General features: G+C 41.2%; 1 protein-coding gene across 2 annotated transcripts in view; it reads left to right on the forward strand.

Annotated features, from left to right (window-relative positions):
- LOC124544850 (lysosome membrane protein 2-like) overlaps positions 1 to 19,140 on the forward strand; it is a 394,896-nt gene that overhangs the window by 363,806 nt on the left and 11,950 nt on the right. For both annotated transcript variants that reach the window (XM_047123563.1, XM_047123562.1), the window contains exon 9: positions 12,601 to 12,719. In XM_047123563.1, coding sequence (XP_046979519.1) covers positions 12,601 to 12,719 — 119 coding nt within the window. The remainder of the gene's footprint in view (positions 1 to 12,600; positions 12,720 to 19,140) is intronic.

Genomic DNA, 19,140 nt, shown 5'->3' on the forward strand with positions numbered 1-19,140 from the left:
TTTATTGTGTTTTCCCTTTTAGTTGTTGTTGTCAACTTGTGCCTCGCGGTGCATTCTTAGAGTAGTCAGGGCGCTAATGACCATTGAAGTTGTGCGCCCGAAAACCACAAAAAAAAAAAAAAAAAAAAACTAACAACCACCAGAGAGTGTACTACAAAGAATAATTATCCGCTCATGGCATAGCTATTGTATGAAACTACTTTGCGCATGGATTCTGCGAGTATGAAGATAGAAAATTAGTAAACGTCATTCAAGGGTAGAATTGTATCAGAATAATTCATCGAATATAAAGAGATATTACAAGGCGGATGATATCATATCCGCCCGTAAATGGCAAAGATTTGTCGATATTTGCTAATGTCCGTATAACAAAAATAAACCCAATTCTCTTATCCATCGAACTTCCATAATTTCGCTGGGTACTGGACAACAACACGTATTGTGGAAAATGAAAAGGACCTGTTTATGGCCTAAGCGACGCAAGAGGTCACTTAGGAGGCAGACCATGTATACAGGGTGAGTCATAATTAATAGATATACTATAATACGCTGTACAGTTAAATTAATGTGATCATCTGTCAAAAGCGTGAATAACCACCTTCTGCAGAGTGGAATGTTGCCAAGCGTGCAGGAAAAGGGTAGCTGAGGTTTCGGAAAGCATCGATAGGCATGCTGAGGATCCATGGTGCGAATAGCCCGATCGATGTGGTCCCACAGTTAATAGATTGGATTTAATTCCGGGGAATTTGGTGGCCAATGGAGCAAGGTAAACCACTCAGGTACCATGCGAGCTCGGTGACCGACAATATTATCCTGCCGGTAGATACATCATGCCGAGCAAAAACAAACTGCATGTATGGTTGGACGTGGTCTCAAAGTCCGTTGTGCCTTCCAGCTTGACGAGGTCATCCAGGAAATGCCACAAAAACATTACACGGACCATAATGCTCCCTTCTCCATCCTATACCCTTCCGACGATTCTTACTTTCAGACATTTACGATGCGCACGCCAACGGCCACCTGACTCTCAGTGCACGGCCTGTTGTGGTACTGGCGTACACTGATGAGCAGCAGACAGCATGGGTGCATGGACCAGGCGCCTGATGGTGAGCCTCGGAAGCAGGAGACACCGTTGCTAGCCCCTTCGTTCAAGGCAGGCAGCTGCTCAGTCATCACTCGTCTGCTCCCCCATCCACTTCTCTGCAGCTGTCGTCCACCCTTGTCATGTGGTACAACACAAATGCCTCGCTCCAGTTTTGGATGGCGCCATTTTGATACATCGGTTATACTTTAAGCGTAACGACAGTTGAACAGTTTAGAAAATTAGCCATTTGGCAAATCCATCCACCCTTACCCTGGAAGCTAACGATCACGCCCTTCGGGACGACACGCACATAGATCCAATTCCGCTTAACGACAACGACAACACTGTTTTCCGCGTCCCACCCGACACGCTTTATGTACCCTCCACTGCTAGGGTGCGAGTTAGCGAGCACTTCGCTCTCATTTAAATGTGTGTCCGAAAGAGTCAGCCTTCAGGAATTGTGAAACGAACCCTGTTGTTGAGACCGTGTCCCACAAAGGGCACAGATTCCCCATGAGATGGGGAAACTCACAGGCGTCTACTGAGACCTAAGCGCTGCAGTGTGCAAGTGAGACAGACGTGAACCTACGTCATAGGGAAACCCAGTAGAAGCCGTTTGTGGCCAAGGAGACGTAGCAGTGTTAAATATGGCGGACCGAAGATCGGCCATAAAGGGAAAAATTTATGAAAACTATATAATTCTGTAGTAATGCAAGGGATCAAGCCACAGTAATTTTAATCTGCCATCCTCCATAAAATTTCATGGATATCCCAATAAAACTGGAATATTGATCATATCTGTAATAGTTCAGGATTTGCTGTTGAAGTGAAATTAACAAGTGTCGTAACGAAAACCTGAATGCTAAAATATGAACGCCTTGGTCGATCTTAACGATCGACATTTCATATATGAGGATCACTCCGAAAGAAATGCACACAGTTTTTTTTAAATCTTTTATTCTCCATGTTTGAAAGTTTTACAGCATGTATATACATCCTTTAGGAAAAATCCACGTAATTTCCATCCCTCTCAACTGCCTTACGCCATCTTAGAACGAGCGCCTGTATACCCGCACGTTAACATTCTGGACCAACCTGTTGGAGCCACTGTTGGGCAGCGTGCACAAGGGAGTCATGATCTTCAAACACTTCCTTCCCCTATCCCAACGTAGCGTGACAATTCGTTAACTCCCTGCACATTGTCGGAGTGTGAGCAGTACGAGGCCTGCCACTGCGAGGACAATTCTCAAAAATGCCGTGCCCAATTTCATCACGTAACCTGCTTGCTCTCCGACTACCTGTACTACGGCCGACAGCAGCATCTCCATACACCTTTGTCAACCTCTTGTGGATGTTTCACACTGTCTCGTTTTCACAGCACAGGAATTCTATGACAGCACGTTGCTTCTGACGAACGTCAAGTGTAGCAGCCATCTTCAAGACATGCTGTGACGGCGCCACTCACGGGAACAGGTTTAACTAACTTTGAAAACGAGCGGGAAGGATGTATCTATACGCTGTAAAACTTTCTCACGTGCATAATGAAAACCGTATTTTTACAAAAATAGTGTGCATTTCTTTTGCAGCGACTCTCGTAGAAGCGCATCATTAAAATGACAAACGTTGTGAATATCAACTCTGTAAGTTTGTTTGTTTAAAAGAGATAGTAAATTTAAATTATCAGTATTTTCAGTTAAGCATCAGATCATCATTTCCTCCACACAACACATTGGAGGAAGACAGCATGACACCTTATTGAATCATTAGGTAATAGAATATTTGCTGTAAAGTTTAGTGCCTAATAGGTACTTTTGTTCTTTACTTACTTAGCTGAAAGCACATTGGTGCAAGGCTACTGGCGGTGATATTCAAAGTTAAGAAGGATATTGTATTGGTTTTATGTAAAAGAAGTTATTTTTATTATACAATGTATATTATTGTTACTTTATGTAGAACGTGAAAGTGGTCAAGCTTAGATTATTTAAATACGTTAAAATGTAAAATAACGTAGAATAAACTGTAGCCAAACAGATGAACGGCTTTAGGAAAGGGAACTGCCCCAGTCAGTTGAGCGGCGATGTTCAGCACGCGGGAAACGCGGCCGGGGACGGACAGAGAGCTGGTGGAGACTAGGTTAGGTTACGTTTCGGCTGGAAACAGCAAAAGGTACAGTACGGGTGGAGATACAAAAGCGGACGGTCGGATTTTAGGTAGCTAGGAAGTGAAAACGACTTAGAAAATTTCGCGTTGTGTGATACCACGGCATTTAGTCTCTGATCAGTGAACAGCCGCTCGCCTGGTGTGCACTCCAACTTTTCGCATAGTTAACGAGGTGGAGTATCGAACTTGTATTTCGCGGTGAGATTGTGAATGATCGAACTGTGTCAAATGGATATGCGCTCGAGTGTAACAGTAATTCTAAATATGACCACGTTCACCATTAGTTTGCTTTCTGAATAAACATTCTAACCAAATCGGAACTGTGTGGCCTACACCATGAATGGCTCGGTAATTTAGTTCCCGATATTACTATTACTGTTGTTACATTTCATATTAACTTCATACAATTTCGCAAACTTGCCATCAACCAGACAATTTAACCAAAGGGTCACAAGTGTCTAACTTAGGGCGTGTAATGCGACACGTGCGGTTCAACCCCTAGACGAGTTTGAGCCAAGACATTTCGACGATGAGGAACCACAAGTGAGCCCAATCATCTTTGGTATGCTAGCTCGCAACGGGTACTACCTCCCGTCTGTGACTGGTTATTATAAGTTGACGCTGAAGACAGGCGGTGCTCACATAAATGTGACTGGACGGTGTACAACACAAATGTACTGTAGACGTAAACTTTGACCAGTTCCCATGTAATTGATCAAATTTCATCGAAGCCATAAATCAAGAAGAAATACAATACTACTTCAACACGTTACATATTACAAATCACTGTCCAATCCTACTGCTGATAAAAAGTGTTCAGTTGTCGTCCTCACATTCGGAGGCCGTACTGTACTAATCTCTGCTGAAAAATGGCTCGGAGCACTAAGGGACTTAACTGCTGTGGTCATCAGTCCCCTAGAACTTAGAACTACTTAAACCTAACTAACCTAAGGACACCACACACATCCATGCCCGAGGCAGGATTTGAACTTGAGACCGTAGCGGTCGCGCGGCTCCAGACTGTAGCGCCCAGAACCGCTCGGCCACCCCGGCCGGCAATCTCTACTGAGATTAAGCATTCTTTCGAACGTTCTTTGATCTACTAGTAATTTTGACAACTATGTGCAATTCACTGCTCAAGTTCTTGTAACGTATCAACAAGAGTGCTGCAGATTTCACTTTAAGGTAACCCTAGACAGGAAAACTCGGAAAACTGATGTCTGATGACCTCAGATAGCAAGGTACAAGCTATCTCGACCTGTCAATCTTTCGACCATATTGGTGCATTAGATGTCATATTGTACGGAAGCAGCCTACTCACGCTGTAGTAAATTCACATCAGTCTTTGCATTGTGTGCCAGCCAGTCCGCTGTAACTAGCTCTGACGTCATAAATGTTGCGCAATACTTTAAAAATCAAGCAAATAACCTAAAACATTTCTAGCATGTCAGGAGTAATACTAAATTAATCTGTGTTGAATATCAGTTCGATAACTTTAGCTATTTTCAAATGTGGACGTTTTTCTGTAAAAATCATTGGCGCAACGGAAAAGAGCTAGAAAGTTAAAGTTTTATATTTAGATTCATCTTTCATAATAATTTAATAAAAACAGTACTTTGGGTTTCACAAATTAAAATTTTAGTGGAAATTCATGATTTTCTGGTTTTCGTCTTAAAACTTATGGAAGCAAGATAGATTAAGTAGGCTTAGAAATAAGGCTAGGATGTTTATATTTAAGTAGGTTGGAGATCCGCTATAACTATGAAGATATGAGAAGTTTCATTTGAATAACTATAAAACTATAGCGATAGCGTATCTCCAAAGTGCCAGTTCAGAGCTCGTCTACTGCGTGCAGTGTAATTAAATTAATTCTCTCGCCCAAAATATTTAACTTAGCCACGTCAAAATTTTATCATCAATACTTACCTGCGTGCTGAATGCACATTTAAATTAAGAGCTTCATCGGCCATAAGCAAAAGAAGCTATGATTTATTCGGTAACTTAAAGTGGTGCATTACTAGCCCAGCGGCTAGTCGGGAGAGCCGATTTGATCAGGCGTTCCCTTAGCCGTCAGCACCGCGTCTTTATATATAAGAGCGCTGCGCGAGGAAGCAAGGCCCCAGTTCTCTCCAGACGCTGAATAGCACGCACGCCATCTGTGTCGGGAGTCGCGTCGCGTCGGTATCATTGCTACAAACAGCCTCGGATGCCGTATTAAGTTACTCGGAATACGCGTAACCATGAAATCATTTTCGAGTGAAGTGTTAATTCTGGGTTGACTTTAATTATCGATCTTCAGTTTTCTTATGTCGTATTTTCACGTGCCGCCGCGGGACAGACATTCTACCAATTATTTAGCGTGGCGTTTGATGAACCTTATCATCAAATTATGGCGAGCATTCACTTAAACATTTAATTTGGACAGTTATAGTGGCATCAGCGCATTAGACTCTGAACTGCTCTGTTAGTTAGATTGTGTGGATTCTTTTGTTTTCATCTGTGACTTTCAGAATACAGAAAGTTTTTTTTTTTTAACAAGACCGTTTTTGATTATAAATCCCGGACAATCTCCTAATTCCTCAGAGCTATAAGCTGTAACTATAAGTGTATTCTCAGATGAAGTGGGCACTAGGAATTCTAATTACAGGCTTCACGTTTTGCTAATCACTTTCCGGTGGCCAATATTGTAGTTAAAGAGCCAGTGTTGAGAACGGCGAAAGACAGCATAAATAACATTCTAAATAATAGGAACGGGTTTTACATTCCACAAACCAAACATATTTATATACAACAACAATATCTTCCCTATCTGCCGCCCCACATATGGATAATTGGCCGGGAAGTGTTTCAACACTCAAACATTTACGCAACAGTAAATAATAATTCCACCCACCGCCCCACAATGTCAGCAGTAAAATGTCCCTGTAGCCCATCATGTATGTACTAGAGAGTTTAATGTAATGTCAGAAAATAAAAAAATACAATATCCTCTAGGACTGTGTTCAGTGGTACCAGGATATAATACATAGATACAGAGGGGCTGTAGTAGCAGCGATTCATTTGTCACGGTCATCGGCGATCAGATGCCGCTCACTAGAGTTGTCTGCGCACCCCCTGTCTTTCCTCTGCAGACAGTAACTGTGCCGAGTTTACAGTTTGCAAGATTCATTCTAGACTACATCTATATCTACATGCATACTCTGTAAATCACACTTAAGTGCCTGGCAAAAGGTTCATCGAACCACGTTGACAATAATACTGATTCCAATCACGAACAGTGCGCGGAACAAATGAGCACCTATATCTTTCCGTGCAAGCTCTGACTTCACTTTCTTTTATTATGATGGTCGTTTCTCTCTATGTAGGCCGGCGTCAACAAAATATTTTCGCATTCAGAGAACAAAGTTGCTGATTGAAATTTCGTGAGAAGATTTCGCCGCAACGAGAAACGCCATGCACATCCCAAATCCTGTATCACGTCCGTGACATTCCGATATTTCGGGATAATACAAAACGTGCTGCTCATCTTTAAACTTTCTCCATATACACAGTTAATCGTATCTTCTAAGGATCCTATACCGCACAGCAGTACTCCAGAAGAGGATGGACAACCGTATTGTAGGCAGTCTCTATAGTAGATCTGTTGCATCTTCTAAGTGTTCCGCAAATAAAACGCGGTCTTCGGTTCGCCTCCCTAAAAGATTTCTGTGTGTTGTTCCGAATTTAAAGCGTTCGTAAATGTAATTCCTAGCTATTTAGATCAATTTAAGGTCTTTAAATTTCGCTTTTTCGTCGTGAAACCAAAGTTTAATGGATTCGTTTTAGACTCATATGGATCACCTCACACTTTAATTTTTTTCGGTCAATTGCCAATTTTCGCAGCATACAGATGTCTTTTGCAAAGAGTTTTGCAATTCGTTGTGATTTTCCGAAGAATTTACTTCACGATAAAAGACAGCATCAACTGCAAACAAGCTAAGGCGGCTCCTCGTGTTGTCTACTAAATCGTGTATAGACTATAGATAAGGAACATAAAAGTGCCTATAACACTAACTTTGGAAACGCCAGAAATGACTTCCGTTTTACTCCATGACTTTGTCATTTACTACGAACTGTGACCACTCTGACAGGAAATCACGAATCCAGTCACATGACTGAGAAAGATATCCATTAGTCATGCAGTTTCACTACAAGCTGCTTGGGTGGTACAGTGCCACAAGCCTTCTGGATACCCAGAAATTCAGAATCAATTTGAAATCCCTTGTCAATAGCACTCGATACTTCGTTTGAGTAAAGAGTTAGTTGTGTTTCACAAGAACGATGCTTTCTAAATCCGTGTTGATTGTGAGTCAGTAGACTGACTTCGAAGTAATACACAATATTGGAACACAACATAGGTCCCAAAATCCTGCAGCATATCGACGTTATTGATATTGGCCTGTAATTTAGTGGATTACTCCTACTGTGTTTTTTTGTATATTGGTGTGCCCTGTGCAACTTCCCCGTCTTTCGTCTGGAGTGAGATTGTATATGATTGTTGACTATGGAGCTATCTCAACAGCATACTCTGAAAGGAACCTAATTGGTATACAGTCTTAACCGGAAGACGTGCTTTTGTTGACCGATTTAAGATGCTTCACCACTCAGAGGATATCTACTTCTAAGTTACGTTTGCAGCTGTTCTTGATTCTAATTGTGGAATATTCACTACGTCGTCTTTGGTGAAGGAATTTTGAACGGCTGTGTTTAGTAACTTTGCTTTAGCAGCAATGTCGTTCATAGTATCTACATCGCAATCACGCAGAGAAAGCATGGATTCTCTCTTGCCGCTAGCAGACTTTACATACGACCACAGTCTCTGGATTTTCTGCCAGGTTTCGAGGAAAAGTTTCGTTGAGGAAGTTGTTATAAGCATCTCGCACTGAAGTCCATGCTAAATTTCGAGTTTCTGTAAAAGATCGCCAGTCCTAGAGACGTCGCGTTTGTTTAAATTTGACACGAATTTTTCCTTGTTTCTGCAACAGTGGTCTGACCTGTATGTATACGAAGGGAGATCATCTCTGTCGTCTAATGTATTTGGTATAAGTCTCCAAATTGCTGTGGATACAGTTTCTTTGAATTCAAGCCAAATCTGGGTTACACTGACATTGCTGATTTCGAGCGAGTGGAGATTTTCTCTCAGAAAGGAGTCAAGCGAATTCTTATTTGCTTTTTTGACTAGATACATTTTTCGTTTATTTATAACCGTGCCCAAACGAAGAGTACGTACTCGTGTTGAATAACGGCAGCCACTTCAGCGGGGCCGCATTGTGTGCCTACGGGAAGCTGAACGAACGCATCAACGGATTGTTGCTCGTGTTGGGCACTTGGGAACATTCCCACGTCTGTAGAATATGTTCTGGTCACATACGTAACACAAACGCACTTAAATATCGGCTAGATTTTAGAGTAGCGGTGGCCGTCCGAACCTTATCCAGAGAAGATCTTGGGGGCATATGTTCAGCCGAGGACCACTGGGAACAGTTGGTTGGCATCAAGACTAAGCTGACGTGTGCCTCTGGCAAGACAGCCACTGACGCCACGACACCAACGAGCATGGCTGCTCTGGTGCCGTGAAAGAGTTGACTAGAGGGTGGAATGACGCTGTCATCTTCGGTGATGAGAGTAGGTTGCCTGTATGCGAGTGATGGACATTACACCTGTATGGCGTAGACCTGATGAGCGACATATTCCAGAGTGCTCGCGGAGACAAGAAACAGGTCTCATCCCAGGCATCAGAGTGTGGGAAGCCATCAGTTCCAACTCGCGGTCACATTTGGTGTTTCTGCAGTGTAAAGGAACCAGTGTCTGTAACATTGCACACGTTGTCACCCCAATGCTACTGCCGTTTCCATGGCCCGAAAGTGTTCATTTTCAACAGGACGATGCACGTCCAGATATGGACGCTATATAATGTGTTCATGCTGTAATGCTACTATTCTGGCCAGCAAGAGCACTCAACCACATACGGGACACAGTGAAACGGAAACATACTCCTGCTCTATAGCCTGCAACAACCATTGCCGAATTTCAATAATAGGCGCAAACTGCTTTAGTCAGTCCACTGCGGGATGCCATTCGGCAGCTTTATTGTCGCTTGCATACCAGAATGCGAGCCTGAGTAGTAGCTAGGGTGGGATACACTGCATACTGATGTAATCATTTGGGCATCCTTCATTGGACTATTTTAGAAAGCATTCTGTGATTGGAGTTCAGTGATCAGTATAAAATGCTAAAAATAAATAGAGAATCTCGATCGCCTTTTCCCATGTTTTATTTGTTAGAAAATGTTCCAGCCGTTTCCTCAGACCATCTTCAGGCTTTCGCCGCCATTACAGCTGCTGGTGACGAGCGAGATCCGTAGTAGTAGTAGTAGTAGTAGTAGTAATAGTACGTTGTCACTGTTGAACAATACTTCTACGGAATAGGAAGTTGTTAATCACACTATGCTGTGCGGGGTAGTTGTGCGGTCTTGTCACGGTTCGCGCGGCTGCCCCCGGCAGAGGTTGGATTCCTCCCTCGGGCGTGTGTGTGTGTGTGTGTGTGTGTGTGTGTGTGTGTGATGATGACCTCAGCAGTTTGGTCCCATAGCCCTTACCACAAATTTCCAAATTGCTATTCATGGAGATACCACAGGCCATTTTAGAAGACTGTACTTCAGTGTGTCCCAGCTGAGAGGCAACCATTTTTTTAAAAAAAGTAGTTGAAAGTTAATTGAAAAAATGCTGTGTGGCCATTATCAAAGCTTCTTTTTCTATTGGACAGCTCAGAAATGTCAGAAACAAAAAATGTTTCACGTAGTGAGAATCATGATAATGCGTAAAACTGGTGTATTTCTCACTTTCACGATGGATAAATATGCGTTCTGCTTACGGAGAAACAAAAATAACAGTAGCTAAATATCTGAATGGGATAAGATTATTGAAACATCCTCTGTTTCAACACTAAGGCTGTTGATGACTGGATATAGTTTTGTTTCGGTTTAAATTGTTAGTTAATCTGCAGATAATGCCTTTGAGCCAACATTAAATTGAGAAACCGTTTTTATGTTTTCTGTCGTTCCTTGTTCGCTAGTTTCTTCTTATTATTATTATTGTGGTGGTGGTGGTGGTGGTGGTGGTGGTGGTGGTGGTGGTGGTGGTATTGCGAAATACGTTAATTTTTTCTCGTGTTTTCTGCGTTTGCAAACACATTTCAGATAAACACATCACTTTCACAATAGGTATTTTTATAAAATGAGTTATTTTAAAAATTCACACTGTAAATAAAATCATACACAGCGAAATTAAAGTATTATACGGCTGATTTCAGGCACAAAACAGGGAAGTTTTTATAAAGCAAAGACGCTGGTAGATCCAAATTATTTCTGCTCCAATGATGTAGAGCTAAAGATCAGAGGTCATATAGTTCAAATTGTCAATAAGTTCTAAAAAAATCTGTTCATTAGCAATAAATTGGAAGTAACATAAGTTACAAGCGAAAAGAAAGACTGTGTGTAATATTCACTCAAAACGTTGCGACTATTTTTAATTTGTAATTTGAATGAAATACAGGAGCGTGAAAAAATTGCTCGGCACGTCTCAAGCGAGCTTTGGTTGCGCCGGAAGTTTACTCTGTATTAATTATCACACTTTGGGTCCTTGAATTCAGTTACTTCATACGTTACAAATGTTTGACTGGTATCTGTGTTTAGCCACTGCAGGTGAAAATAGTACTCCTCCCCAGCGGAGCTGCTGACAAGTGAATTTGCTGTGGACTTTGTAGGTGAGAAATGTGGCAAACAGAGAACTGCCTGAAACTGACAGTATAAAAGCACCTCTTGTTAGTAAGGTGGCCACATAACGAATGTATTTGTAAGTAACAAATCTTGAACACCCGCGTAGCATGTACTCGAGCTACGAAACCTTGACAAGCAGGGAGCACCATCCTATTAGCGAAATGACGCTAGAGGTTCCGAGAGCCGAATGTCGTCTCAAAGTCGTGTTAAAGATTGGCTGTCAAATCCATCATCCAAGCACACCGCAGCTAACAGTGAACCTATGTAGATCAAAACAAACAGGTCTTTCCGCGAAAAATGGATGTATTGCCAGCATCCTAAACACTGTTGCAGATTTCTTACTATTAGCTTCAGGGGATTTGTAGTCGTTATTGATAGATAATATTTTACATAGCAGCATACTACCGAGCCTGCTTATATTTTAAAAATAAAACTGAACACACCTTTTTAATTAGGATGGTAGTAACCGTTACTTACTTACTCTATTGCGCTTATTGCGTAAAATGTCTACATACGCGTCATGCCCGAACGCATTCAGTCAGTAATACTAACCAAGTCTCACAAACCACCATCTGAAGGAAACGACCTTGGTACCCAGGCTGAAGTCCTTCCCTGAAATGTTGCACCTTCAGAATATGCTGGCTCACCAGCGTGTTGACAACGTTTCCTCATCGCGGATGATCAGACGCTCATCTTCCAAGAACTCCACCAGGAAAGTTATACAGGAACCTAATCCATTAGAAGGGAGAAACAGTGTATCGTCCAAGAAAACAAATGCGATGATCTTTCCCCGCATACTGCTGCACGAAGTGAGAGGAAACTTCACGGGAACGAGTAACATGAAGGTTTGTGTAACCATAATATAGCTATTTCGAATGTTAAAAAACCCGAAAATTGAAACATGGGTAGACTCTGTTTTCAAAGCAACCAGTTGAAATCATTCATTCATCTAGACAAATACCGACTTTCCCACAGAATAAATAAAATTATATAAAATGAATGCCTTGCCCAAGTCTGTTTTCCCTGAAATATATAAACTAACCGTTTCTAGCCACGGAAACCCAGGTAGAAGTTTCTATGCTCATCCCCACTTAAAATACCAAAGAGTGTATAGTAATGTGAGATGAACTGAACAGTCCTGTAGGCTCACAGCTTAGTCCACATACACAGACACCGTAAGAGTGAAAGCAAACATTGAATGATAAGCATATGTGATACAGAACTCATCCACTAAGTATAAATTGGACCTTTGCCACTGTCTTCTTTTTCTGTGAAGTGTGTACAATTTACTCCGTGTTACTTAAATAATGTAATTTGTACATATAAATATTACATCGTCGGTATTGATTTAAATAACTTTTTTCCGACAACTGCTGCTGCTGATGATGATGATGATGATGATGATGATGATGATGATGATGATGATCGGTATCTTTCTGCATGGACTGAAGAGTCAAAAAAATTTTTCTTCAGCGGTAACCATAAGATTATAAGGAGCCATAAAATAACAGTAGAACCATTAAGTCTTTATGTTTCGCAGGAGCTCCACTCGTGGTGTCTGGACCGCATTTCCTGACAGCTGACGAGGAGATACGGACCGTTGTGAATGGCTTGAATCCAGTACCCGAGAAGCACGAGCCCTATCTCGTAATCCACGAGGTGAGTTAACCTATTTCTCAGTTGAGCTGCTGCGTTTATTTTACAACAACATTCGGTTCTCAGACCTGTAGCTGAAGTCGCAGTTCGTACTGCTCGGGAGTTTCGCACTGTTTATTTCCTGGGAGCAAAGACATAGTATAAACGATATAGCAGTTTTTCCCCGCACTAGGGACAGATCGTATTACATGGAAAGGATGACTCAACAGCTCAGCGTTTCGGTGGACTTGGTTCCACACACAGTTATCAAGATATCCCTGGTATCCTCAAAATGAACCTGTCTTACCACATTCTAAGAATATGCTCAAATTTAATGTGAAATTACAAAAAATTACTGTGGTAAAAGAAGTAAAATATGGTCTTCACATTGCGATAAAATATATTATCGTTCTCTACGACACAACACTTCCAAAAGAAGCCCTTAGTATCAAACATTGACCATAATAATGAGAAGAAGTTTCTGAGAGTGTACGTTTTGACTGTAGTAGAAGTTGAAAAGAAGACAAATGAAGGGTTAGATATGTTGTGTTAAGCAAAGACTTGAGATCTAGGTGGACTGATACAAATGAGATGGTTGTCAGGATAATCGGTGAAGAAAGAAATTCGTGGAAAACATTGATAAGAAGAAAGGCCAGTACGATTGCACATGTTGAGACACAGGAAGTACCTTCCGTGGTACTACGAGAAGATGCAGAGGCTAAAAACTGTAGCGGAAGATGAAGATGGGAATGTTGTGATCTTCAGTCCAAAGATACGTTTGATGGAGTTCTCCATGCTAGTCAAGCCTGTGGAAGCCTCAACATCTTCGAATAACTACTGCGACTTACAGACTTTCGAAAGTGCTTACTGTTTTCATCTCTTGGTCTTCATCTAAAATTTGTATCCCGCACACTTCCGTCGAACACCAAATTGGTGATCCCATGATCTCTCAGAATGTGTCCTATCAACAGAATCCCTTCTTTAAGTTGTGCTTTAAATTTCTTTCCTCTACAGTTCTATTCAACACCGCGTTAGTTACGTGACCTTACATTCAGCATTATTCTGTAGCACCACATTTCGAAAGCTTCAGTTTATCTTCTTCTCCATCCATCGTCAATGTTTCATTTTCCTTGCTAAAGCCAGTACACATTTTTTATCCTCTCTACTTCTGCCACCATTAGTTATTTTGCTGCCCAAGCAGCAAGACCTATCTTTTACTTAATCGAACAGATAATGGAGCAAGATGGGTGTAAGGCCTAAAATGAGATGAAGAGGTTGCCATAGGAGAGGAAGTCGTGGCGGAGTGCATGAAATCAATCAGAAGACTGATGCAACCGAAAAAGTTGGATGAAAATTTGATGATTTCCGTCTGCACATTAGCGGCTCGTAGGTATACATTCCCCCCCATGAACCACGGACCTTGCCGTTGGTGGGGAGGCTTGCGTGCCTCAGTGATAGATGGCCGTACCGTAGGTGCAACCACAACGGAGGGGTATCTGTTGAGAGGCCAGACAAACATGTGGTTCCAGAAGAGGGGCAGCAGCCTTTTCAGTAGTTGCAGGGGCAACAGTCTGGATGATTGACTGATCTGGCCTTGTAACATTAACCAAAACGGCCTTGCTGTGCTGGTACTGCGAACGGCTGAAAGCAACGGGAAACTACAGCCGTAATTTTTCCCGAGGACATACAGCTTTACTGTATGATTAAATGATGATGGCGTCCTCTTGGGTAAAATATTCCGGAGGTAAAATAGTTCCCCATTCGGATCTCCGGGCGGGGACTACTCAGGAGGACGTCGTTATCAGGAGAAAGAAAACTGGCGTTCTACGGATCGGAGCGTGGAATGTCAGATCCCTTAATCGGGCAGGTAGGTTAGAAAATTTAAAAAGGGAAATGGATAGGTTAAAGTTAGATATAGTGGGAATTAGTGAAGTTCGGTGGCAGGAGGAACAAGACATTTGGTCAGGTGAATACAGGGTTATAAATACAAAATCAAATAGGGGTAATGCAGGAGTAGGTTTAATAATGAATAAAAAAATAGGAGTGCGGCTTAGCTACTACAAACAGCATAGTGAACGCATTATTGTGGCCAAGATAGACACAAAGCCCATGCCTACCACAGTAGTACAAGTTTATTTGCCAACTAGCTCTGCAGATGATGAAGAAATTGATGAGATGTGTGACGAGATAAAAGAAATTATTCAGGTAGTGAAGGGAGACGAAAATTTAATAGTCATGGGTGACTGGAATTCGTCAGTAGGAAAAGGGAGAGAACGACACATAGTAGGTGAATATGGATTAGGGGGAAGAAATGAAAGAGGAAAGCGCCTTGTAGAATTTTGCACAGAGCATAAATTAACTATAGCTAACACTTGCTTCAAGAATCATGAAAGAAGGTTGTATACCTGGAAGAATCCTGGAGATACTAAAAGGTATCAGATAGATTACATAATGGTAAGACAGAGATTTAGGAACCAGGTTTTAAATTGTAAGACATTTCCAGGGGCAGATGTGGATTCTGACCACAATCGATTGGTTATGAACTGCAGATTGAAACTGAAGAAACTGCTAAAAGGCGGGAATTCAAGGAGATGGGACCTCGATAAACTGAAAGAACCAGAGGTTGTAGAGAGTTTCAGGGAGAGCATAAGGGAACAATTGACAGGAATGGGGGAAAGAAATACAGTAGAAGAAGAATGGGTAGCTCTGAGGGATGAAGTAGTGAAGGCAGCAGAGGATCAAGTAGGTAGAAAGACGAGGGCTAATAGAAATGCTTAGGTAACAGAAGAAATATTGAATTTAATTGATGAAAGGAGAAAATATAAAAATGCAGTAAATGAAGCAGCCAAAAAGGAATACAAACGTCTCAAAAATGGGATCGACAGGAAGTGCAAAATGGCTAAGCAGGGATGGCTAGAGGACAAATGTAAGGATGTAGAGGCTTGTCTCACTAGGGGTAAGATAGATACTGCCTACAGGAAAATTAGAGAGACCTTTGGAGAGAAGAAAACCACTTGTATGAATATAAAGAGCTCAGATGGCAACCCAGTTCTAAGCAAAGAAGGGAAGGCAGAAAGGTGGAAGGAGTATATAGAGGGTTTATACAAGGGCGATGTACTTGAGGACAATATTATGGAAATGGAAGAGGATGTAGATGAAGATGAAATGGGAGATCCGATGCTGCGTGAAGAGTTTGACAGAGCACTGAAAGACCTGAGTCTAAACAAGGCCCCGGGAGTAGACAACATTCCATTAGAACTACTGATGGCCTTGGGAGACCCAGTCATGACAAAACTCTACCATCTGGTGAGCAAGATGTATGAGACAGGTGAAATACCCACAGACTTCAAGAAGAATATAATAATTCCAATCCCAAAGAAAGCAGGTGTTGACAGATGTGAAAATTACCGAACTATCAGTTTAATGAGTCACAGCTGCAAAATACTAACGCGAATTCTTTACAGACGAATGGAAAAACTGGTAGAAGCGGACCTCGGAGAAGATCAGTTTGAATTCCGTAGAACTGTTGGAACACGTGAGGCAATACTAACCTTACGACTCATCTTAGAAGAAAGATTAAGAAAAGGCAAACCTACGTTTCAAGCATTTGTAGACTTAGAGAAAGCTTTTAACAACGTTAACTGGAATACTCTCTTTCAAATTCTGAAGGTGGCAGGTGTAAAATACAGGGAGCGAAAGGCTATTTACAATTTGTACAGAAACCAGATGGCAATTACAAGAGTCGAGGGGCATGAAAGGGAAATAGTGGTTGGGAAAGTAGTGAGACAGGCTTGTAGCCTCTCCCCGATGTTATTCAATCTGTATAGTGAGCAAGCAGTAAAGGAAACAAAAGAAAAATTCGGAGTAGTGATTAAAATCCATGGAGATGCAATAAAAACATTGAGGTTCGCCGATGACATTGTAATTCTGTCAGACACAGCAAAGGACTTTGAAGAGCAGTTGAACGGGATGGACAATGTCTTGAAAGGAGGATATAAGATGAACATCAACAACAGCAAAACGAGGATAATGGAATGTAGTCAAATTAAATCGGGTGATGCTGCGGGGATTAGATTAGGAAATGAGACACTTAAAGTAGTAAAGGAGTTTTGCTATTTGGGGAGTAAAATAACTGATGATGGTCGAAGTAGAGAGGATATAAAATGTAGACTGGCAATGGCAAGGAAATCGTTTCTGAAGAAGAGAAATTTGTTAACATCGAGTATAGATTTAAGTGTCAGGAAGTCGTTTCTGAAAGTATTTGTGTGGAGTGTAGCCATGTATGGAAGTGAAACATGGACGATAACCAGTTTGGACAAGAAGAGAACAGAAGCTTTCGAAATGTGGTGCTACAGAAGAATGCTGAAGATTAGGTGGGTAGATCACGTAACTAATGAGGAGGTACTGAATAGGATTGGGGAGAAGAGAAGTTTGTGGCACAACTTGACTAGAAGAAGGGATCGGTTGGTAGGACATGTTTTGAGGCATCAAGGGATCACAAATTTAGCATTGGAGGGCAGCGTGGAGGGTAAAAATCGTAGAGGGAGACCAAGAGATCAATACACTAAGCAGATTCAGAAGGATGTAGGTTGCAGTAGGTACTGGGAGATGAAGAAGCTTGCACAGGATAGAGTAGCATGGAGAGCTGCATCAAACCAGTCTCAGGATTGAAGACCACAACAACAACAGGTATACATTCTGGATGGTCACACATTTTTAAATTCAGATAAATATGAGACTGCAAAATTAATAGCATTTGTAGTATAACAAAATTCTCAATATATTTATAAAACTTAAGCTGCTCTCAGTAAAATAATAATAATAATAATAATAATAATAATAATAATAATAATAATAATAATAATAATAGTGTGGAGGCCCGGGAAAAGAACAGGCCTCCGGTATGTTCTGCCAGTCGTAAAAGGCGACGGGAAGAACAAACCACTAATAGGGCTAACCCCCCTTTTAGTGTGATAAGTTGGTTCATGACAGAACTAAAGAAGCCTCGGACAAGCGCCGTCATGGTCGGGGACGACGCTTGAACCCTATGCCCGCCCACAATGGTAACGACACTGCTAGCCAACTGGAAAATGATTCAAATCCAAATAGAGGTGTTTTGCAGGATATGCTTCCTGCAACCACACTATAAGGAAAACAAAGACAGAGGATGAGATGGTCAGATGAAGTTAATCGACACCTCATGTTCTGTTATTACCAAGCAACAAACCTAGGAACCAACACAACTGAATACAGATCACAAGTATACACAACATTTATTACCAGGTACCCAGAATTAAAATTTTTAACAGAACAACGACTAGTTGATCAGCTCCGTGTAATAATAAAAATAACAGGATACCCCAGTCAGAATTAGAAAACATCAAACAACAAGTACAACAAATACTGGAACAAAATAATGTGCAATCAGAAGAAGAAGAAAATACAGTAATGGACGCAAACATCCCAGAGCAAACAAACCAAGAACAACACGCATCAATTAAACAGTCAGAGGAAAACGAAATCTTAAGACAGCCACCAGAACAAGCACAAATAGAACACGAAGTGACACACATGTTAGATATAGAAGAGCAGCTAACACAATTTATAAGAAATGAAATGTCAGAAAAAAAACGAAAATGTTAGGTAAAATCTCACAACAAGAAGTGATAGAGCAATTAGTTAAAAAGAAGCAGAAATTACAAGCATTGGCTAAACGACTTACAAGACACAAAAAAAGTGAAAATAGAAGGAAACAAAACCAAACATTCAACACAAACCAAAAGAAATTTTACCAGACAATAGATAACACACACATTAAAATAGACATAACGGACATGGAACACTTCTGGAGCAACATATGGTCAAACCCGGTACAACGTAACAGACATGCACGGTGGATACAAGCAGAAACAGTCTCATACAAGATGATACCACAAATGCCTGAAGTGATAATTTTGCAACATGTCACCCAAGCAATTAATTCTACTCACAATTGGAAAGCCCCTGGAGATGATAAAATAGCAAATTTCTGGCTAAAGAAATTCACCTCAACACATTCACATCTAACTAAATTATTTAACAGTTACATTGCAGACCCATACACATTCCCTGATACACTCACACATGGAATAACTTATCTGAAACCTAAAGATTAAGCAGACACAGCAAACCCAGCTGAATATCGCCCCATAACATGCCTACCAACAATATACAAAATATTAACTTCAGTCATTACACAGAAATTAATGACACATACAACACAGAACAAAATTATAAATGAAGAACAAAAAGGCTGTTGCAAAGGAGCACGAGGATGTAAAGAGCAACTGATAATAGATGCAGAGGTGACATATCAAGCTAAAACTAAACAAAGGTCGCTACACTATGCATACATTCATTACCAAAAAGCTTTTGATAGTGTACCCCACTCATGGTTACTACAAAT

Source organism: Schistocerca americana, chromosome 8 (assembly GCF_021461395.2).
Source record: "Schistocerca americana isolate TAMUIC-IGC-003095 chromosome 8, iqSchAmer2.1, whole genome shotgun sequence".
Taxonomy (NCBI): Eukaryota; Metazoa; Arthropoda; class Insecta; order Orthoptera; family Acrididae; genus Schistocerca; species Schistocerca americana.